This window comes from Phaenicophaeus curvirostris, chromosome 2, assembly GCF_032191515.1.
Source record: "Phaenicophaeus curvirostris isolate KB17595 chromosome 2, BPBGC_Pcur_1.0, whole genome shotgun sequence".
In the NCBI taxonomy this organism is placed as follows: domain Eukaryota; kingdom Metazoa; phylum Chordata; class Aves; order Cuculiformes; family Cuculidae; genus Phaenicophaeus; species Phaenicophaeus curvirostris.
The window spans coordinates 75,716,503-75,739,747 of record NC_091393.1 but is presented as its reverse complement, the minus strand read 5'-3'; the positions used below and the strand labels follow the sequence as shown (position 1 = coordinate 75,739,747).

The 23,245-nt window shown below is 48.6% G+C and overlaps 2 protein-coding genes across 4 annotated transcripts in view; one reads left to right on the top strand and one right to left on the bottom strand.

Annotated features, from left to right (window-relative positions):
* Positions 1-9,959, bottom strand: part of TMEM63B (transmembrane protein 63B) — a 45,234-nt gene extending 35,275 nt beyond the window's left edge. For 2 of the 3 annotated variants that reach the window (XM_069852514.1, XM_069852516.1), the window contains exon 1: positions 9,820-9,959. The gene's annotated coding sequence lies outside the window, so the exon portion shown is untranslated. Of the gene's footprint in view, positions 1-1,687; positions 1,708-9,819 lie in introns of those variants that run through there. The other variant, XM_069852515.1, reaches the window with a different exon arrangement.
* A 94-nt stretch (positions 9,960-10,053) lies between these two features.
* Positions 10,054-21,684, top strand: MRPL14 (mitochondrial ribosomal protein L14). Its single transcript, XM_069852598.1, has 3 exons — positions 10,054-10,114; positions 18,460-18,553; positions 21,024-21,684. The coding sequence occupies exons 2-3, from the start codon at positions 18,480-18,482 to the stop codon at positions 21,388-21,390; spliced, it is 441 nt and encodes a 146-aa protein (XP_069708699.1). The 5' UTR covers positions 10,054-10,114; positions 18,460-18,479; the 3' UTR covers positions 21,391-21,684.
* The last annotated feature ends 1,561 nt before the right edge of the window (positions 21,685-23,245 follow it).

The window sequence follows — 23,245 nt, the reverse complement described above, 5'->3', positions numbered from 1 at the left end:
CACATCCATGGGCCCTTCATTCCACACCTCATGTGGTTCCTACACACTGCCTCCTGCTACCTGCCACTTGTCTGCACCGTTGTCTTTTCTCCTTTAGTTTTTCCCTCTCTGGAGAGGACTTCAGGTTCATTTTAGAACGAGCCAAACCTCAGACCTATGAGGGGACACCAACAGAAACAGCACATATGCTTGACCACTTTCTGTGGTCTGCTGCTTGTCTTCCCCAGCATCCACAGTCACCAGATTAGAAGCATAGAAACCTCATCTTGGCTATTCCCTTTGGTATTTGTTTTCATGCTGCAAGCTGGGGAGGGAGCAGGAGGTTTCCCCTCTGGCACAGCAGGGAGCAGTGTGCACCAGCAGGGCCTCCTCCCAGACCTTCTCACCTGCTGGGTTAACAAGGGATGAGGCAGAAGTTCCTGTCCCACCACCCCCAATGCACATGCCTTAAGAAGCAGCAGAGATAGGTAAAACACAACAAATACCAAACCACCCCCCTTCAGACACATTTGAGTCTCAAATCCTCCTTGATCCTGAAATCCACCTGGCATGAGGCTCCTGCAGACAAAACTGGGCACTGAAAGGCACACACCCCTAAGCAGGGAGGCAGAGCAGGAATAACGAGGCAGCCGAGCCCAGTGCTGGGGCAGGAGGAGAGGGTGTCACCCGAAAGCTCTTCTTGGCATCTCCAGAGCCAGCTCTGCAAGGAGGGGTTTGTAGCAAGGGCAGGCTTTGCAATCAGTAACACACTGGTAATAGTGTCAAGAGATGCTCTAAAATGCTGGGGTGGGCTGTGAGCAATTGGAGGTTGATCACAGGATGATTGACAGGCTGGAAGCAGCCAGGAGGGAGAAAGGAGAGTAGAGGGAAAAGCAGGCAGGGCTGTGTGCTATAGGCCAGACAGTCTCATCTCCCTGCAGCAGCTTTTCAGCCCTAGGCTGGGAGTTTCCAGTCCACACACCCATTTGGCCACAATGCAGATCTCTACCTGCACCACTGCTTGGATGGGCTGAAGTCTACCCTCACTTTAAAAATCCCTTTTCTTGCTCTAAGAAATCCAGTGCAAATAAAAGACAGAAAATATGCACTAAAGACCAAATCACAAAGCCCCCTCTCCCCAAGCTTTCCAAAACCTCCTTTGTTCTCTTATTTACCAGCCACACACTTCCAGCACTGCTTTCTTACCCATACATCAGTCACTCCCATATATTTTGATAGCAGGCTCATTAAAACTGCACACCTTCTCCACTTTGATTGTCTCCTCCCTTCTCTTCCCTAGGTTTCTGAGTTCCAACTAGAGGTCCTATTTGATCTTTCAAACCCAGCCAACCACAGAGACAACTGCAAGCACAGCTGTGTTAGACACAGAGGGAAAGAGCCAAGCAATCAACATGTATTCACAGGCATAAATCTGCTGATGGAGGTGCAGTTATACTGGCAAAACTGCTCTGTGGTGTTTTGAGGTGGTGGAATAAGCCAGGCTGAGAAGCAGGAACATTTCTGCCAAAACAATATATCATCAAAGCAATAATCAAAATAGGCAGTCTTACATAGCAAGCAGGCCAGAAGCTGCAGGTGTTTTGAAGGAGGCACTTAATGCACCACACAGACATGGCCCAGACCATGCTCAAACATTGTAATCATATCATATTTTTATGCCTTCAATTTGCAAAGGTGTATCCCTTACCCTGTACCCACCAGAGGAGAGCTGAGGTACAGCTGCTACTCCACGAGACTCTTCTGGAGCTCCTCAGTCTGTTCTACTCTGTAGCGCTCAACTCCCCAGAAGATAACAGAAATGCTTACCAGGGTTATTTCCTACAAACCAAAGCTCTGCTACCGTCAAATGGAACAAAGCTTGATAGAAAATAAAATAAAAGAGTAGAACTGCTTCTTTTTCCCCTCCTTCTCCCTTAAAGTACATCAAAGCACTTGCTTTCCCTGACTCACAACCATAGTCGGGAGCTACCCACTAGCTTTGAAATTCCCCTCCTACCCCAGGCAATAATAAAACATGAAGATACGAGAGTGTGAGATTCCAGTAGCACTAGGCAGCAGGGAATTACAAGGGATACATCCTGTCAGGCACACTGGATCATCTTTATTTTTAATAGCATTACAGTGCCAGTGGGCGAAAGGGAAGTTGTAGATGTAGCAAGATTTTAGCGAGCCATCTGCTGTGGCATCTCACCCAACCTACCTCTCAGGGTTTGTTCGTTGGGCTAACACAGAAACGTCACCTTGGGGACCGAGAACGGGTGTAATGACCCTAAATAAACCAGCAGCTATAGGTGACAGAGCACTGGATCACAAGCTGACAGGAAAAAAGAGGCAAGGGTGACATTTGGTTCCGTTCATCTATTTCATGACCCAGGTGTTGAGTTGAGAGGTGGTAGGTGCTGGCTGCTCCCAGGTATTGGTTTGGCAAAGAAGCTCGTTGCCACAATGGAAGGGATGCTATAAATCACTCAAAGGTAGGTGACACACTGAGGCGAGGAGAGGTAGGGAAAAACAGTTTCAGAGGCACATGCACAGAGATGGGTGTAGGTTTGTCAGGGCACCACCCTACACTAGCTGGGGCTAGGCTAGTACTTTCTTTTACTGGAGATGCCTCCTCATAAGGTAGAGAATTCTCAAAGAAAGGGCTTAAGACAGATACTGAGGCGGGAACAGCAAATCAGGAGGACTTTGAAACCCAGAGAACGAGATTCAGCTGAGATAACAATGAAAGGTAAAGAGAGGGATCTCCACCTGTGCAAGAGCAGGGAGAGCTGGCTGCACAGCTCTGAAGGTGACCACAGACCCAGCGACCCACGACGGGTTTTTCTTACTGCTCTTCACGGCCTGGCATTTCTACCCTACCAAGCTAATGATACACAGTCACAAGATATGTCATGCTCATACAAGATAATCAAGTCCCACCTTAATCTTTTCCTTGATTAGATAAACAGATTGATCTCCTTATGTTTCTCACCATAAAGCTTTCTCTCCAGCCCTCAGATTATTTTGTAACTCTTCTGCATTCTCTTCAATTTTTTAGCATCTTTTTCTGAGCACTGACACTGGATTTAGACAGAGTATTTTAGTACCAGTCTCCCCAACACCTCCTACAGCAGTAAAGTCTCATTCCTAGGGCTACTAACTGCTGCCTATCCAGGTGTCAAACATTTCGCATAACCGCCAGGCCTGAAGGGGCCTTAATAGGTCATCTGGTTAGATTCTTTGTTTCAACCCCAGCCAGCTGCAACTCATCCATATCTACAGACTTTTGGCTAATTTGTTCTAACACCCCCCACCCCTTCAAGATAGCTTCCTCTTCTGCTTCACCATCCCAACTGATATTACAGAAAACCATAAAATCTAAACTCCCTCACTACAGGTAAAGTGACTTCATGCCCTGCCTTCATCACAACTACAGTATTCCAGAAGGACATTGTTGTATGTCCTCGCAAACCATGAAGCTCCCTCTTCCATCTATTCTTCTTCAGGCTACACAGTCCTAATTGCTCTCATCCTTCCTCCCATAGCATATTTCTAAAGATCTTAATAATTTCTGTTGCTTTTCTGGATACTCTCTTATTTGTGTAAATCCTCCTCCAAGAGTTGCGTCTATATCTAAGCCTGGTCCTTCAGCAGCACCTCATCTGTGTCAAGGAGAACACTAATTGCTTCCTGCACCTTAGAGGTGTCACTCATAGAGCCTGGCACAAGGCTTGCCTCATGTTTTTCTTCTCTCCAGCAAAGCACTAACTCATCCTGCTCACAAACCCTGGTAATACCAACATTTTCCCCTTCTCTGCCTAGCCAGGATTTCTTATCAGAGAGAAATCCTTTTGAGTACAGATTTTCAACTGGTTGTGGGTCCACCTGAGGGATGATTCCTATCTTCTACTCCTAGACCATTTGCTTCTGAGGCTGACACTTGGGTCGGTGACACAGACTGACTTAAGCAAAGATCTATCCATCATTCTGGTCAGCCAATAGGCAAGCCATCCTTTTAGGCAAGGGTGTTGACTGACTTTATGTGGTATGTTCCAGATAAATGCATACCAATGGATTTTTAATCAGCATACACTCCCACCTCCCTAACAGGATAAACGCTAACTGCCTAACTGTTTATTCCAGTTTATTTAGACAGGCTGGTTGTAATCCCATTCTTTCCCTATTTCAATGGATCTCCCTCTACTACATGTTCTCTAAGGTGGCTGCTCACCATGCAAAAGTTGCCTTTGTCTATTCTTTAAGTACTTTCAGGGGAATTTCATAAGGCTTTGCCCACATCTAATCTAACTAGTCTTGTCACCTGGTCTAACTTGGGCTTAGATTCAATTTTTAAAATTAACTCCTTTAAGTACATTGTCACCCCTGACCTTCTTTGCAAGGTGAAGACAAAGTTCTTGCTGTCACATTTTATTTGTTCCTCTTTTCCATGCAGCCAGGAGCCAATTCCTTCTTCTATCCAATAGCTGCATTAGCGCCTTCTGCCCTAGCTGAGAGTTCACACAGAGTTTCACATCCACTGCAATTCCAATTCCTTCATCTCAGATTTATAACTTTAACTCATGCCAACTCAAGCTGCCTTCTCTATGTTGTGAATAATATAGAGCCCCTGGGCAGCTACCGCAGTTCAGCACACACAGTAATTCATTTCCAGGTCTCTATGCCTTAAGCGTAGACAAGAGCCCAGTGAAACCAAATCACCAACTTGCATATGCAGTCATCCTGGGGAAGATGTCACCTTTACCACCATCACCTGAAAGCCTCCCAAGTCCAATGGTTTCACACAAAGGGAGTCTACATCATACGCACAGGGAGTTCAGGGATTAATCACTTTTAAGATCTTCCTTGGGACTGATAGGTACTAAATTTTTGACTCAAGAGGCCAAGCATCCTAAGGTCAGCTACAGAGATCTCCCTAGCCTGTGCTACTGACAGGCTCACTACCATCCAAACAGAGGACATGAGACATCGATAATTATTTCAGACAGGAGACAAGGCCTGCTGCCATCTGAGTTTCCTCTAAGTAATTAAGAGGACGCCAAGATTTTCTCACCCCCTGGCTTTGAAGGGACTTGAGCCTACTAAAGGCCCCTATTTAATTAGCAAAACCAAGGCCAGGCCAACACGTGACTCTCCTACTAAATGCTCTCTCGTAAGAAATTCCACTTGAGTAGCACCCTCTCCAGCCTACATCAACAACACATTAGGAGACAGTGGAATGCTCTTAAGGGAGCCTGTCAGAGCTGCTCTTCCATGCAGGCCAACGGGAAAGAGCACAACACCTCCCCATAAGCAGCACCATGTGGCCTTGTTGGTGTGAGAGAGGCTGAGGTCGCATCCCTGGTGGCAGCTGTCTGTCTACAGGGTGATGCACTGCACTGTGCCAAGAGAACAGAGCTGCACAGACTCAGCAGAAGTATCCCTAGGGGAAAGAAAGGCCAGGGGTGTCAAAGCAAACAACTGCTCCACACACAAAAATATAGGGGTTGCAGAGGGCATGAGCTCACTCAACAGAGACTCATGTGAGTACCTTCAGGGACAGACAATCCTTCTAGGGAGTGACAATCAATAGTTGGACAGGAAAGAGCCACAGCAGCTACTCGTCCAGCCAAAGAAAGGCAGAGAGGTTCTTCGGCTTGCTGCTCAGAGGTAACATGGTTGTGGTGCTTCAGGAAAGACAGTTCACAGAACACATTAAAAACATGCAGACATGAATCCTACCTGCAGCTGTTTTCTCCTGGTGCTGATGCAATTTTCTGTCTTTCAAATACACAGTCCCTTAAGAGATCCAGCCCTTTCCCTTAATGCAATAACACAAACATCTTCCCAGATAGGGCCAAACAATTAGGAATCTCCAAAACCTTGCTTTAAGCCAGAGCCTTACTACCAACTGCTATTTCTCTGTGGAAAAAGAGCATGTATAAAACAAGACTTCTCTTCCTTCTCCGCACAACAGCTATGTGAGCAGAGCTGCTGGCATTGACAGTTAGACCAAAGCACATCAAGAACATGAGACCTTGCTCAAAAGATGCAGTGGGCTATGCCAGCAGAATCTTCATCTTGTCCATATAAGCTGTGTAGCCACTATAAGGACTTGACCTAAGGAGAACACTGGAATAGTGGGAAACCATGTCTACTCCCTGACCTGGCTTTACAAGGGATGGGGAGGAAGGGACTTGAAACCAGAAAAAGGGGAATGGCAAGCAGGCAATATTAACATGCAAGAGCCATGGGAGAACAGAAGTATTTCCACCACTGCTTAGTAGTCATGTGCAGGGAATGCATAACAGCATGCAAAGACAATCCTGCAAAGGGCAGGAAGTGCAGCATGGAGAAGCACAGAGGAACACGTTCTGCATCTCACACTTAGCAAGAGAGGCTTCCTGCAGCTAATCTGTATTTGGAGCATAGGGCAGACACCCAGCTCCATGCTGGAAGGACATGAAGCAAGAAAGCAGTACCAAGTGCAGGCCTGCAGGCTCAGAGAAAAAGCTGTTTCGTACTGCAAGCTTTTCCTCTACAAGCTTGGCACCAGCTTCATGAATGCCACCCTCTCTCTGTTGCAGAGTGCATACACACGTGTGCATTTCTTATTCATTCCTTGATTTTTGTTTTTCCTCATTTAACCAACTTTCTAGCCAATGCATCAGGGCTGCCCCCCAACTCACTCTCCTGAACAAGCCAGAAAGCTGCTGACAGGACAAGGACTGCAGGCAAAGAGGTGCCTCCTGAAAGAGCTGTGTGTAAGGCAGTTCCTGCATACACCAACTTCCGAGATGGGTGGCAAGATGAGGAGCTATCCTGAGAAAGGCTGGCTGCCCCATGTCACAGTCCTTCAAAGCCAGAGCATCAGGAGTAGCCACACACCTACGAAGAACAAAGTGGCAGACTCTCTCTCCCTGTCTGGAAACCTGCATTTTGGTTTCCACCTCAGCTTGCAAACAAACTCCGAGCTCCCCAAGCTTATTTCCAGAGCTGGGAGGAGCAGAAGACAGCTCTACTGATATCAAACACAGGCAAACGTTCCTTTGACTCGCACAGCAACCCAGAGGCCATGACCCATTCAAGGCTTTGCTGTTCCCCCTGGAATGCCTCCTGAGCCATAAGGCAAGACCTGGGATCCTGCACAGCCATTTCAGGTGGTGGCAAACCTGCCCCTTTGCTTCAAGCTCCAAGCAGGGCCTCTACCTCCTTGTGCGACATGCAGCGTGGAGAACAGGCAGCAGATTGTCACACCAGCTGCTCGAGCAGCTGGTTGGGGATGACAGCTGCCATAGGGCAGTGCAGGGCTGCTGGGCAAACTCTCACTGGAGTTAAGGAGGTAGGGCAGGAGCAGCTGAGGGGTGGCCACCAAGGATTGCTCCCTCTCTCCTTGGTTCCCACCCCTGAGAAAGCTGGCATTAGATTAAGAAAGGCTTAACGGTGCTGTCATTCAAGGACATGGAGACAATCTCTATTTTCCAAACACCCCTATCATCTTGTGTCATCTTGGCACCACAAAAAGCCCTGGGGAAGATCCGGCCCCAGCTTCCAGCAAACCCTATAGTCTTCGCCTCCTTTACCCACCACAGAGCTCAGATGCTTTGATATGCAAATCAGCCACAGGATCCATAACCAGCACCGTCTGCAATTAACAGTGCATGGAGTATCCTCTGGTATGAAGCAGGCACCCCGCGGCTGCGCAGGCTTCATATCAGACAGCGCAGGTCCCAGCTGTCTTTCCTGGGAGTGGGAGGTGCCACCTGGGTCCCCAGCATACAGCATCACCCTGGACGCCAGGATGGAAACAGAGTGCTTATGGAAAGGATGTGGAGTGGGGCTGCACCTCAGTATGCGTGGGGAGGGTGGCAGACGAGGTGCTGGCAGAACGCTATAGGGCTCCCTGTGACCCAAGGCACTCCAGCTACCCTGGGCTCAAGGAAAGCCTTATTAGGAACCCTCAGCACTGCCAGCTCCTGGGTTTTTACCACAAATCTCACTCTACCTGGGATTTCCTACAAGTCCTAGTGCCCAGAACAAGGGGATTTCATGAAGATTTATCAAAAAAAGCTCACGCCCCTTTTATTGCTGAAGAAAGCTAAAAAATATGACCAAGGATATTTCAGAAACCCAGAAGAGGGGGAAAAAAACCCCAAACAAGAAGCAAAGCACTCTGTATTTTTCTTTTTTTGGCTCAACTCATGACTTCAGGATGTTTCAGGAAAGCTGCACTGCACTCTGGTCAAAACGGAAGAAAATGGAGCATTGGAAAGTGCCACAACAATGCCTTCTTGACAAGAAACCCAACACCCTCAGAAAATACAGTAGCTTCAGTTCCTTCCAAGGTTACCGAAGACAAAAACAGAGCAAACTTAGTGCAACAAAACATACTCATGAGCCAAACCAGAGCATCTTCTCACTCTCCTCAAAGACATCTTCTTTTATGTTTATCTTGCTCCTTTGGTATGCAGAAAGAGACTTCTCCCCGTGTAAAGGTAGCACATTCCTACCACTAAAAAGCTCAAGATAAAAAAGGCCTTTCCAAGGTAGATACCAGCTAATTGCAGTCAGTGGCAGAAACATCCTTTAATGCTTTTCTATTTCTGGTTTGAATGGAGTCCTCCTGGAGTCGGTTATGAGCCGAGTGGTTGGCTTTCCTCTCTTTCAGATGCATTAAGACACTAAAAGGCTATCAGGGACCTCACAGCACAGGTGTTTGGAGGTACCAGTCCCTGCAATGCACTTGCAAAGGCCTTGTCCCACCCGGGTGGGGCATCCGCAGGACCATCCAAGAGGCACCTGTGTCACGCCACTGTTCAGCGGCTTTGGGATGCTCCTGCCCTACAGCCTGTGGCTTCCCATGTGTGCTCAGACCAGAAGATGACACGACTGAAGAGGACACTCCCAGAATAACAGACAAAGAGAGGATGGGGGGGCTCCTCGTGAACTGTACTCAACTAAATTAGCCACCCTCAGCACACACCAATCCGCCTTTTGCTTCCAACTCCTGCTATGGAGGGAGAAGTGAAGGGAGGGAGGTGTCCAGAATCCCAAATTCCCCAAACACCTGGTCTCCATCCAGCTGAGAGCTATCGAACCTGCTACGGGCACCGGGCTAACTACAGCCACATCACACGATTTTTGGCGAGATGCCTCCAGCAAATACCTACATACAGACACCCAGGGCGCGCTCCAGGTCAGGAAGGAAAAAAAAAAACCCAAAACCTCACGTTTTGCCTGTTTGGAGGGGCTGGTGATGGAGACAGGAGAGGAAAAGTACCACTTGGCTACGCGGCCACGGCCACAAGCCCTTCCCGACAGCTCCTTGTTAAGGTTCTCCAGGATCAGAGAGGCAGGGCGGTACCGGGAACCTGCTCGCGGTGCCCGGAGAAAGAGGAGGAGGAGGAGGAGGAGGGCGGGCGGCTCTCCAGCTCCCACCCCGCACAAAAGCGGCTTCGGCGTTCGCGACGCTGCCCGGTACGAACCGGGGCACGAACCGCAGCGGCCCGAGCGCCCGCGGAGGGGGGTGAGGATCCCGCAGCCCCGACCCACCCCGGTTTTCCTCGCAGCTCCCGGCGCTGGGTGGGTGGGGGGGGGGGGGGGGAAGGAGGGAGGCGGAACGCGGGCAGCTCCGCGGGCGCCGCTCCCGGGCGCGCCCCCCGCCCCAACAACAACAATGCGTCCCCGCCCCAACAATGCACCGGCGCCCCCGCCGCGGGGCTCCCCGCAATGGCCGCAGCGGCGCCGGGGCTTCTCCCTCGTCCTCCCAGCCCCCCTGGTCGGCCAACCCCGGTCGCGCCCGACGCGGAGGAGCCGCAGCCGCCGGTGTATTTCGCTTACCCGGTGCCAGGCGCGGTCGGAGCTCCCCCCGGGGCTGCCGCTCCGCTTCGCCCCGCAGGGCCGGGCTGGGCGCTGCGGTACCGCGCTGCGCTGCGCCGCGCACGGGAGCGAACGGCGACTGGTCGGCTCTGTTCGGCTGGGCTCGGCTCCGTTCGGTTCCCCTCGGCTGGGCTCGGCTCCGTTCGGCTCCGATCGGCTGCGCTCGGCTCAGGGCGTGGCCTCGGGCGGGGGGGCGTGGCCCCAGCGCGGCGGCGGCGAAGAGGGAGCTGGCGGGGTGCGCGCGCTCCCCTCGGAGGTGGGGGCGGGGGTTGGCGGAGGGGCGCGGAGGGGCGCAGAGGCGGCGCTGGGCGGGGGGCGGGACGAGGCGGTGGAGGAGCGGCGGCAGAGCTGGGATCAGGGTCGGAGCGGCCGTGCGGCAGCTGTCGCCCCGCCCCTGAACCGCGCCGCGGCCTCCCGGCTTAAGGTTTGGCTCTGTGTGGCCTCGGCCTGGGACACGACCTCAGCTATGGGCACGGCTTTCGATATGTGGGCGTGGCTTCGCGTAGGGGACGTGGCCTCAGATGGGGGCGCGGGGTCGGGGGGAGCCGTGGCCCCGCCCCTGAGCCGCTCGGCTCCGTTCGGTTACGTTCGGCTGACGCTCGGCTCCGCTCGACGCGGGGCGTGGCCTGGGTGGGCGCGGGGCTGCGCATGCGCGCGGGGCTGCGGGTGGAGGGCGTGCGCGCTCCCGCTGGAGGTGCGCGGGGCGCGGGGGGCGGCGGGACGGGGTCCGGGGCGGGCGCTGCGTGGGGGGGTGTGTGGAGGTGTGTGTGGGGAGCAGCCGTGCGGGGCCTCCGGGCCTCCCGTGCGGAGCTGGAGGCCTGTGTGGCTGGTGCCGGCCTTTACCCTCCCACCTACCTCCCTAGTCTCTGGGGGTGTTTAATAAGCCGGGTAGATGAGGCGCTCGGGGATGCGGTTTAGCAGTGAGCAGGTACGGTTGGGCTCGGTGATCTTAAGTGTCTTTTCCAGCCACGCGATTCCATCAGCCGTGGGCGCTCGCAGCCCCGGAGGCCCAGCCGTGCCCTGGGCTGTATCAGCAGAAGCGTGGCCGGCGGGCGAGGGGAGCGATTCTGCCCCTCTGCTCTGATCTCATGAGGCCCCACATGGAGCATTGTGTCCAGTTCTGGAATCCCCAGCATAGGAAGGATATGGAACTGTGGCACAGGTCCAGAGGAGGGCTGCAAGGATCTTCAGAGGGCTGGAGCACCTCCCGTATGAGGATGGGCTGAGAGAGTTGGGGTAGTTCAGCCTGGAGAAGAGAAGGCTCTGGGGAGACCTTATAGCTACATTCCAGTACCTGAAGGGGCTACAGGAAAGCTGGGGAGGGACTTTTATCAGGAAGTGCAGTGACAAGGACAAGAGGTAATGGTTTTAAGCTGAAACAGAGGAGATGATGTAGATTAAATATTAGGAACAATTTTTTTACTTGTGAGGGCGGTGAGGCACAGGTTTTCCAGGGAAGTTGTGGATCCCTCATCCCTGGAGGTATTCAAGGCCAGGTAGGATGGGGCCTTGAGCAGCCCAGTGTGGTGGGAGGTGTTCCTGCCCATGGCAGGGGGATTGGAACTGGATGGTCTTTAAGGTCCCTTGCAACCCAAACTGTTCCGTGATTCTGTGGCAGGGGCAGAGTAGGCTGGATGCATGCGGGGCTGCTGTGCTCCCCTGTAGGCCCTGCAGAGCCTGGGTTGTCCAGGCCCTCCCTTTGCCCTGGTGCTGGCCCTGCTGCCCATCCGTCCCTCACGGGGAGTCATTTGTCAGGTGTCGCTCATGCATCAGTGTAGGAGACATCAAATGTATAAGCCCTGAGCATGGGTTGCGGCTAAAAAGACTGAGAATCACTGGCCCTAATGGTGGCATGTGGATTGACTGGCAGGCAGCAGGGCAGATAGTTGTGATATCTTGCAAAAGCTGCTGGGAGACAGATCCTGGCTGTGTGGAGCTTGGAACCTTTGGGTTGTCTGCACGCAGGGCACTGCAGATGGGTGGCTGGTAGCATTTTGCCTCTCCAACGGACTGCACCCTCTGCTCCTGCTGGGCTTCAGCCTGTGCCCAAGCAGTCTGGCCTGGGGGAGGAGGAAAACACTGTTCTGACACTCTGCACATGTGTCTTTCTGAGCATTTTTTTGCTGTAGAATTCATGTGTTGCTGGGATTAAGCTTTTGTGGGTATGAGTAGTCATGCAGCAAAATTGAACCAAAATTCCTGTGTCCTGACAAGCATGGCATTTACTCATGTGTGTCAGTGGGACTCAGGAAGTGTGGGTGCTAGTCTATGCTTTGGTAGTTATTCTCCAAAAAACTCCTTTGGAGGTCTGGTGAGTAAGGGGAGGCAGTGTGGGGAAGAAGGCTCCATGACAGGTTTCTTATAAGTGTGAAAGACTGACTCCGTGTACTAAAAGCAGGCAGGCCCTTGTAAAACCAGCACACAGATGCTCATCTGAGCTGTGTTCACTTGCCTGGTTTGAAAGTTTACAAGCTTACCTGGAAAGGTATTTGGAAGGAGAGAAACTGAATTAAGGGAAGTTGTTGTGTAAAAAGTGAGGCTTATTCCAGCAAAGATGCAGGCAGCTCTGTGCAGCCTTGTGGCATGAGTGTGCCTTTGTCTCCAGGTTAGATTTCTCTTAAGCCTGAATTCTGCCTGTATGAGGCATCCTTTTCTGGTGCAGCTTCAACAGGAAGGCCTGGGGCCACTGTTGTTCTTTGTTCTGTGAGCAACTAACTTAGGTCAGTGGTTCCTGACTTTAATGGTTGAGCCACAATTCCCCACCTTCTCTTCCTCCTTAACGTTGTCCTCTTTGCCACAGCTTCCCCCAGCCTGGTGTGGTTATTGCTGTCTGGTTTGTGATTGCACCTTGCTGGCTGCAGCCTGGTCATTCAAATCAGGACTGTGAACAGAATCTGGTCGTGTGGCTTACCATCAAAGGTTCCTGAGACCTTAGTATTCTTAGAAGTAGTAAAGATGCATTCGAGAGGTGATGGCAGCATAAGTTATAGATGCGTGTGTGGTTCTCTGAATTCACATGGAATTCCAAAAGGTGTGGCCAAGGCACAGGACCTCACTGGGCTTTGCCTCCAGCCCCATCATATTGTCCCTGAGCAGAATTAGGTACCTGTTCTACTGCTTCTTTCCTTTGACCTCACACAGGAAGTTTTTCTACGTGGCTTGATTTTCTACTGGTGCACTGGGAATAATCCCTCCATATTTTAGTACAGTGCTGTGAATGTGAATATGTAGAATGGTTTAAGGTGCTCAGAAACTAGAACAATAAGACCCATAAGTACCTTAGGGTTGGCACTTTGGGATACTTAAAATGTCAAAACCACGTCTTCTGTTAAAGATACTCAGCTCTTTTTTTATCTGCCTTTCCTGATGGTGATCTGGAAAATTAAGTTAGTATGTTTTGCTTCAAAATTATTAACAGATGTACCTGTAATGAGTTTCTGTTGGTAACTTGTTTCAATAAATACCCTGTTTAATTAGCTAATTCTATTCATGAACGTAATTCAAAAAGACTTAATTCCTCTTTGTGAATCCTGGCCTTTCTGGCTGTCATTAATGTAAAACCAATTATGTCTTGGTAATGAATATCTTGTGTATTTTTAACACACACAAGCCCTTAATCACGTTGTTTCCTTTATGAGCAGAGCTGTGAATGGATTGAGTCCTGTAGTTCACAGTTGGCTTTTGTAGCTCACCCTGGCAGACGGTCTATAAATAAACCTGCAGAGGCAGAGGAGGGGTTTAGGTATTTGTATCACACGTATTGTCTTGGATTTATTTCCTGCATTTTAATGATGGATGACAGATGCAGTTCAAATCTTTGTAGTGCCTGGAGCATGTCTGGTTTGGTCTCTTAGAAGAATAAAGGGGATGTTTGCCCCTACTGTTTGACTGTGCAGATGAGATTACTACTATTAAAGTGAAGAATACTTTTTCCCTATTTTATTTAGTATGTTTGACAGCAGGCCTTGGATAGTGGGCCTCAACACTTGCTTTGCAGCATCCATTGTTTTGTCCTGGAGCTTGTTTGTGTGGATGAGTTACTAGCAGAAAGAAGGAAAATAAATAGCTGAATGGTAGTGGAACTACAAGTCTTGGGAATAAAGGAAACATTTTCAAAACTTGTGATTAAAAAGGAAAGTATTACTGGGCTGTTAGGTAACAGCATTGTTTAGAAGTATGTTTACTCTAGGATGCAGGCAGGGGAGGAACAGCACCTTGGCTGGTGTTTAAGGTAAAAACTTGGTCAGAGCCATTGCATTGGCCTCTGGAGCGTTCCCATGATTGTGCTGGTAGTGTAGATTCATACAGACTGTTCTTGTGAAGCGCCTCAGTACTTTTGTGGGAATGAAAGAGATCTTTTCCTTGTAAAACTCCTGTGGTGTTTCTACAGAGATATTGTCACAATGTAAGTCTGGAATGGCAGTGAAAGGAGAAGTCCCAGTCTTGTGTTTCACCACATTCCCTTGCACCAGCATTCATGCAGCTGTGGGATGAGTTGCAAAAGGGAACCGATCTAGCTGAAAACTGTGACTAATTTACATGAATGCGAGAGCCAGCATAAGGAAGGTGGTGGAAATGGGTGTTTGGGAGGCCACAGGGCTTCCTTTCTCAGTACTGTTTGCTCTGACATTGGTTCAAAATGAGTATGTAATCCTGTCCTCCTTATCTGGAAGATGCCCTTGCTTTGTATCAGCTCCTTGAGGTGGTCTGCTTCTGTGTTTGCTTGCATTTGATGAAAGCGTTCTACGTGGCCTGCTTCTGCTGGCTGGCATGAAATTTCCCAGAACTCCTCCATTCAAAAACCACTCAAAATTGCAGTAAATATAAGTTAGTTCTTTAATCTCAAGGGAAAAAAGTGAAGTTGGTAGCTTTAGTATGGCACTTGAAAATGTTGCGGTGATTAAATAACTTCCAGAGGTTTATAACTGGTGAAGAGTTCCTTTGTTCTGCAGTGCTTGAATTCGGTGTTCGTCTGTTGCATTGAATGAGGTATGGTTAGAGAGCCCTTGAGAAGGGAGTGTTTGTGGCAGAAGGTTGTTGCTTGCTCAGAGTGAAATAGAGCTTGGGTCATTTTAGTGAATATTTGATTAACAGACTCCTCCTGCCTTTCTGAATCTTACTCTGAACTCAGTTTGAGGTCTGTGCTAACTTTTAGTTGATAAATGGAGTGGAGAGGAGCAAAGCATCTCTACCATTCTGGTTTTAAGTAATTACTCTTTCTAACCATGAGACAACCACTGCTAGAATTTAGGGGCAGCAGAGTAGGAATTGGGAAAGATGTTACTCTGCACAGTTCTTTATCATTGCTTCGGTGCGGCTACGTCTGGCCTATGTTATGTCAGTAGTTGTCTTTGTGTTGGGCCTTTCATTTTTGGATAGTGTCTGTTTAAATACTGCTCTTGCTTAGCTGAACAACTTGGAAATTAATCCTGGTTGAGCAGGGGATTGGACTAGATGACCTCCAAAAGTCAGTTCCAGGATAATTCCTTGGTCAGGAGAGTGTTAGCCACTAAGTACTAAGCAGCAGTGGTGTCTTGTCTGTCCAGGGTATTGCAAAGCACACTCCTCTATCGGTTGGGCAATACCAAAGGCTGGCTTTAAGGAATTGCTGCAGGTTTTCTTGTGCTCAAGGGTTATGTGGGTACTCTTCCCATACACATCCAAGCACTGAAACCTGCCAGAGACAACCCTGGGAAGAACACCTTCAGAAGCAGACTCTGGTCGTGTTCCCTGTACCCGTGCAGCCCCCTGTGAGCCATTTTAAGGCTTGTTGGTGTGAGGCAACATGAGCACTGGAAAGGTAAGAGGTGCCTGGTGCGCTGGGCCAATGGCTTTCATGACTTTATGGCATCTCTTCAACTTTGGAATCAACTTGTAGCATTCATGTGGCAGCACCCAGCGTGACAGAGTGAATGACTTCTGTGCTTTTGAGAGTTTAGTAATGAGCAGCTCCAGAGAGGGCAGAGGAGATCAAATGCCCTGTTGGCAGCTACAAAGGGAGCAAGTTGGGACTGAGTCTGGTTGAGGAGCGCCTGGAAACAGACCCAAGCTGTTGGCTGTTTGTTTCTAGAAGGGGCACTAGCATGTTACCATAGCTGAAGATGTGATTCACTCTTTGTGAACCCCCTTGCATGCTGTACTACATGCCACAAATGCATTTTTCTCTTCCCTCTACCCTGAGCCTTCCTGCTAATTGGAAGTATCCTCACTGTTTACTCAGTTGCTAACAGGTTGCTTCATACCAAATAATCAATCATGCGAAGTTTCTTAGCTTGTGACGCATCTTAATATGCCGAAGGATAATTTTTAGCAAAGAAGGGGGTACTGAGTCATCTAGAAAAATAAACAGTCCTTGGACACTTACCTCTGATGATGCTTCTGCCAGTAGTTTTGTAACTTCAAACCTTCACTGCTGCCACAGGGTAGAGAGAACAAACAGTGACTCCTCCTGGGAGTAGGGAGCGAGTTCAGAGTTTAGACAGTGCTTTAGGACTCTGACGTGTGGCCTTGAGCACATCTAGCTGTGCTGGTCCTGATGATGTCCCTCTGACAGCAAGCAGAATGTGTGCCAGTGTCTGCCCTGCCATGAGCCAGCAGGCCTCTCCTGTTGATCGTGTGTAGTTGTGAGGATGAGCAGGCCTATCGTCTCCTGCCACCAACGCCACTATGCCTGCTAGGGAAATAGAGCTGGACTCCCCAGGAAGCATCCATCAAAGACAACAAAGAGGCCGAGTCTCTGCTACTGCTGCTGTTTGTTTGGATTTTCTGGAGACCTCGATGTGATTCTGGAGAATATAGGAGCAATATTATCCACCGGGTTTGAGTTTCACACGGGGAAACAGTACAGCCAGGTGCTGAACCCGACACAGGCTGTCCTCCCTGACAGCGTGGGGTGTGAGCTTACAGCATGGCAACGTAATTGAACTTGCTTAGAAATCCTAGCAGCAGCAGCAAGGCCCAGGTAAGTAGACCTTGAGTGCCAGCAGCACTGTAAATGTTGCAGGACCTTGCTTTTGTTAGGATCACATAGCTAGGTAAGGAGCTGTGGCAAGAGCACAGCCTTCTTGGAATCTCATTTCAGAAAGGGGTCAGTGCAGGCAAGCTCTACTCCCCTGGAAAGTGGCTTTGTTTAGCAAATAAATGTAAGCTTTGCTGTTGCAGATCTCTTCTAAACCTGTCTGAATGACAGGCAAGGTGTTTTGCCAGGTGTGGTGTGTGTTACACAGGGAACACTGCTACAAAATTGCTGTGGTGCACACCTCTAGTGCTTCTCATTTTGCTCTGTGTAGCAACTGCAAACCCTAAAAAATACTTACGTCCCCAAGTAAGCAAACACACTGGGAAAAATAGAAACAATAAAGAGAGAGTGAAGGTTTAGCCTGAGCTTTACTTGGTTGTAATAAGGACAGCTGTGGCATCATCTGCTAGAAGGCTCTCTTGGTACCTTTTTCTCCCCAAGGAGGGTAGGTCAGCTTTGTTTTTAAAATAAAAGTTAAGAAAGTGGCTTTATGTACTGCTGCAGTTTGGCTCTAAAGTCTTCAAAACCTGCAAAGGAAGATAAGAGGTCAATGCATTTTTAGTGTTTACTTTACAAAGGAGAGAAGTGGAGCATGTGTTGGTTACGCTGCCAAGGTCTAAGGAAGCAGTGTCACACAGTGCTAGTTGCACTCAGATGGAAAGACTTAGATGTACCTGAGCTGGCCTTACTCTAGGTCCATGTTGTTTCCTCCTTTCACTTGGATCTTCTAGCGTAGCTGCCAGGGTCATGTCTCCCTAATCAATGTCTGGCAAAGTGATCTGGGTTCAGATAAGCCTTTGCGATTGAGCATGTGAACTGGTTCTCATCAGTCTGACAGAATGAGGTTAGAGAACAGCCACGGATGTAATCAGGGAAGAGGGTGTGGTGAATGCAGTTAGAAGTTACCCTTGTAACCCAGATCCGCTGCGGTCTGGGTCATGTTTCAGTCTGGTTTGAGCAGGCACCATAAAGTTACAGGGAACTTTCATCTGGGCAGCCTTAATGGGGCGAGATTGGCAGAGGGGTGATTCTGGTCTCTAAACAGGCTGTTGAACGCCTTGCATATGCTAAGAGAGGACGTGCCCTCGCCACTTGAGCTTTGTCTTTTTTCTTGTCTGGCAAATTGTTCCTTGAAGCCCTGATGCCAGTCTGCAGAATATCTCTGGCTTTTTACTTGCTTTTATTGGTAACATTGGTAACTTTTACAAGTAAGTATGGTAGCTTTTACTGGTCACTGCGACTTCTAAATTGGTTAACATCCAGAACTCTCAAACATGCTTGTTGTTACGTGGTTCACAGGGCACACGGCAGGGCTTTTACCTCTGTGTGCAAGAAACTGAAATGCAGCGATATTGAATCCAGCTTTATAGTATACACATCTGAATTAGACTGTCTGCTGAATTCAGGCAGGGGTTGTTGATCTGGTTTGTATTGTGTTGTGGATGCTGCTAGCCCTCTGCATGCTGTGGATTGCAGCATCTAGAAAGGTGCTGAGGCTCCAGTGTGTGATTCACATAAGGAAGAGAAATTAAACAAATATTGTCCAATTTCCAGTTTCCATTATTCTCTTGTTTCTTATGCAGGGCGAGTTACCAGAATCAAAATGGCTTACTTGAATAGGCGATTTGGTTTATCCTTAACCCATCTAAGCAGCAAAGTGACCCAGCGATACTTCAGGTAATTTCTGAATCTTGCTTTTGCTTTTTTTTGGGGGGAGGGAGAATTTCGTGGTTGGAAGAGATGCTGTTAAGTAGGTTAAGCATAAGATACAGTATTTCTAATTTAAAAAGTATAATAAAATAAAATCTCATAGTTATTTCCTCATAGGTTGTAAAGGGAGCCCAAACACAATGACAGATCTAGGTTCCTGGCAGTCAGAGTGTGGTCTGAACTCTGCATGTCGTATGCTTGCAGGGAGGCTTTTAGGTCTTTGAGGGTGATGCAAGGGCCTGCAAGCAGAAGTTGAAAGTGCCTGTGTTTCTTAGTGAAGTCCAGAAAAGCAACAGCCAGTCCCTGCTGATGTAAAACCAATTGCAAGTTTAAAATGATCAAGAGTTTATAATTTCAGTTATTTAGAACAAGAGTAACCTGAAAAATTATTGCTTTGTACTGTAACAGTATCCGTTTTGTTATTTTTCTTTAGATCCCTGTTCCAGGCTCAAGGCATTTCAGACTTCTAAAATTTATGGACCTCCTGTTTTACAATGCCTTGCACAAAGCTTAGAGCATAATCCCACAGTACTCAGTGCAGGCATGGGGAATCTCTAGCATATAGCTCCTTGAAGGGTCAGGGCTTCAGTTTATAGGGTGAGAATAGTCATTCCCATGACTGTGGTCTAGAGAGGGGATTAATATGATGCTCAGGGCTAGGTTGTGTGATAGTTCCAAGAGCTATCTCGAGGAGGTATCTTACTGGCTTTCTCTGTAAATGGGCTGCATGAGATCATTTGCCTATAAACATTTAAAGGATATATACACATTGACAGCAAGAGGGAGACCAAGTCCACAGAGGTGAGCAGTGCTGCTGCAGGACATCAGCAATTTTAATGGCGAAACCTTTCCTTTGTGGTGGGCCTGCTTTCAGTGTGGTGGGGTTTTGCTCTGAGAGTGTGGCAGGAATGCAGAAGGGGAAACAAAAAGTCCTCCTTGTGCAGTTACTCTTGTTTGGTGGTAGCTGAGCAATCATGCTTGTAGTTGTTTGCAACTACTGCATTGTGGCCTTGGTTCCACTTAGGTTTCCCCTTCTCCTTCCTGTGACAGCACTCCTGTCCCTTTCCAACTTCCTCCATCCCGCCTTCCCTGCTGTGCAGCCACAGCCTGGCAAGCAGAGGAAAGGCAATGTGGTATATGACAGTCTTGCAAGGGAAGGGGATGGGAGAGGGTGGCTACTTGCAGAGGTGAGTGACTTCAGAGGGAGAAAAGAGGTGTCTGGCTATATGGGAAGGCTGGGGTAGGCCTCAGCTGTGAGAAGCAAATCTTGAAAGGTAGCATTGGACCTCTGGAGCAGTTAGGGTAATGTGGCATTCCCTTAAGCATGTAACAATGTCTGCTTCAGCTGATGTTCATCCACGCTGTTTTTTGATATGCAGGGTATGGCTCGATGTTACAGGCAGCATTACAGATGCAGGTCCTTCATCTTCAAGAAGGTTCCATTGGTCTTTATTTACTTTACACACTTCTCCTCTGCAAAATAGGGCACACAGTTAGGTTGATACCCTATGCTGTCTATTTGAGTAGTTCATCTAACAGCAGCTGAGCTTTCCTGCAGCTCTCTGGCCAGCGTGTTTCCAGTACCTTACTGCAAAACAGTTGCTTAGCAGTAGAAAGGAACTTCCTGCCCTTCTGATTGTCTTGTCTTTGGGTGTCCTTTGGAGAGAAGCAATAAATCACTTGAATTTCAGCTCACTGGATAGAGGAATAGCTATTCCTACAAGGGAGGTTGAATTATTTCTCTCTTTATTCCTGCTGTTCCCAAGCATATTCAGAATCCGAATAACAACAGAGTTTCATGCAGTTTATTTCTGTTGCTTCTGTGATAACCCCACAGAACAAACAGATACGGAAGAGACGGGTATCTCTCCAAGTTCTTCCCATGTGGGGAAGGTGATGATCTGTTAGATTCTAGTTGATGGCAGCTTAGCACAGTCACAGCAGGACCTCAGAGGTCTCATTGAGAGCAGAGTAAGATGGGAGACCCTCATAGACTTCACTGAAAAGAAGATTGGTTGGAAAAGTCCTTATTGCTGGGGACTTTGTACAAGACTGAAAGAGCCTGACTTGAGTCTTAGCTTCCTGCAGGCTGTTTGTAGCAGAAGCAAGGACTTTATTTTGCTTGTAAATTGAAGTTGAATGGGAATCATCTGCAGTTGCTAAAAAGCCCAGTAAATGCAAGGCATTTCTTCACACCATCTTTTAGTCGTGTTTCAGAGTAGAGCGGCTGTTTTATATTTGACATTTAGTGAAGAGTGTGCAAAGCATCTGCCTTTCAAAGAGCGCATTCAATGCAGTAAATGCACCCATATGGTATGTATTTATTGCTGGCACCTTCCAACTGGTTTGTGTAATGACAAGATCCTGTGCTGGGTTTGCCCTTGCTTCCCAAGGGGTTATTGAGGTCTGTCTCTCATTCTTTCCTATCTTTTGCTAGTATCACTGGAGCATGTGGAGCAATACAGAAACTCACCCGTGTGCGAGTGGTGGACAACAGCGCCTTGGGGAACACACCATACCACCGGCCACCAAAATGTATCCATGTGTATAACAAGGCTGGAGTTGGCAAAGTAGGAGATACAATCCTTCTGGCTATCAAAGGAGAAAAGAAGAAGGCTTTGATCGTAGGGCAGAAAATGCCTGGCCCCACCATGACTCCTAAATTTGATTCCAACAACGTGGTACTCATAGAAGATAACGGAAATCCAGTAGGGACTAGAATAAAAACACCAATACCCTATATCCTGCGACAGAGAGAAGGAGAGTTCTCCAAAGTATTGGCCATTGCATGCAACTTTGTGTGAAGGCTGAGAAGGGTTTCTGGCAGTCCTATTTATATCCTTTCATACAGTAGATGTTCATTGATCCTTTTCTAGGAAATGGTGAAACATGAGAAAGTTGAGGTTCATCAAGTCTCTCTTCCTTTTTAAGAATTACAAAGAACTACTTTAAATATTAAAATACCTTGTTTTTCTCCAAAATAAGGTTAATTTGTTTCACAGAACTTCTACACTGTGTTGGGAAAATGATCCTTCACTCTTACTGCTCCAGTGATGTTAATTTGGTCTCTAATCATTAAAATGAGAACGTGAAAATCCTTCCTGTTTTGTGCTGCTTATGCTCTCTTTTCCCTATTTCTGCCTTTCCCGAGATCACTGGAGTAAGACACAAAGCGCAATCCCTGACACAATGACACTGGGGTCTACAAATTGTATTCATCTGTAATAGATTAGGGGAGATATATAATGAAATATTGGTGCCTTGGACACATGCAATAAAAAGATTAGCTTCTGTGTCTTTGCATAAGAAAAGTCTTTAGGATGAACCAGAATTGAAAGAGCATGATGGCTTACAACTTCGGTGGTGTGTAGTTGAACAGGGTATGCCAGAGATGGGGAAACAGGGGTAGGAAGGGGATGTGAACAGGATAGGTTTGAGATGCAGCCTATGCTCTCCAGCTGACCCACCTCAGGATATTGTGTTCTCCGAGTAATGAAAGGACTGGGTTCAGGTTGTAAGGTCCACAGAAAGAAGTCCTTTTGGACTGCTTTTCAGGACTGTTGAACATTATCTGTGATGTCAGATGGTGAGACCAATGCTTCCTACACTTGGGCACAGTAGTGTGCAAATGCTGTTGTATTGTTTTCAGGGCCAGCTGTGGTCCAGAAGCCAAACAGCTGCCTTTATGTGGAGCTGAGCAGGAAAACTTGGTGCTCGTGGCAGGTAAAGGGACATTGAGGCAGAGCACTCCTACAAATAACAGTGCTGGGGAAGAGGTTGAAGGTGAGGCAGCCAGTGGAAGTCTGGCCGGCTTCAGGTCCCTGAGCTGACTTGTCACAGGGCAGGTGGCAAAGACAGCTGGCTATGCCTTGTCCTCCCACTTCCCTGTTGTGCTGGGAAAGCTCCCTGCATTGCCCCTGTGTGAAAATGAGGACTGCAGTGCAGAGCTACAGCACAGTTAACCAGATATATCTGACCCATGCTTCTTGCTGTGGGATTCACGTTTCCTGTCAAAAAGGTGAGCCCTGAATCACCTTGTACTCCATCATTCTAGGTAATGCAGTTGAGAGACGTCAAATTTGAAGTTCGGTCTCAACCTTTAAGTAACAACACTGTCCCTCTTCGTAAAGTTTCCCTGTGAACTGCATGGGCTCAAGACTGTGTGCGGCCCAGTTCAGTGGGAAAGCAGATGCAGGCAACATGTCCCTTGCTGATGTTCGTGAGCCAGTGAATGCTGGGTCTGTTGCTGTGAATCCTGGACCCCATGGGTGTTGCCTGTAAGCGATCAGCCTGCTTGTTTCATAGGTGTCTGCCTGCTGGCAGAGCTGCAGAACAGATGCTTGCCTGGCTGATGTCAGTCTTTCCAGGCTGTCCAAGCGCAGTTGACTTCCAGGAGGAACTTTCCATGCTCCAAGGTGATGTTTATGCCACTTCGCTAAGCAGGATGGTGAACAAATTGCGTGCTGGTGAACGTGACTGGCCTCCATCCCTTGGATGGGGTTTGCCTTTGTGTCCTCCGGCGAGCAGCACGGGCCCTCTAGCGGCTCCCTGCCACCGCCCGCATCCAGTCGGGGCTGGGAGAGTGGGACCAGCTCGGCTTTGCCCCAGGTCAAGGGCTGCAGGGCTGCAGACCTATCCGAGTTCGCCTGAAGGATGGGA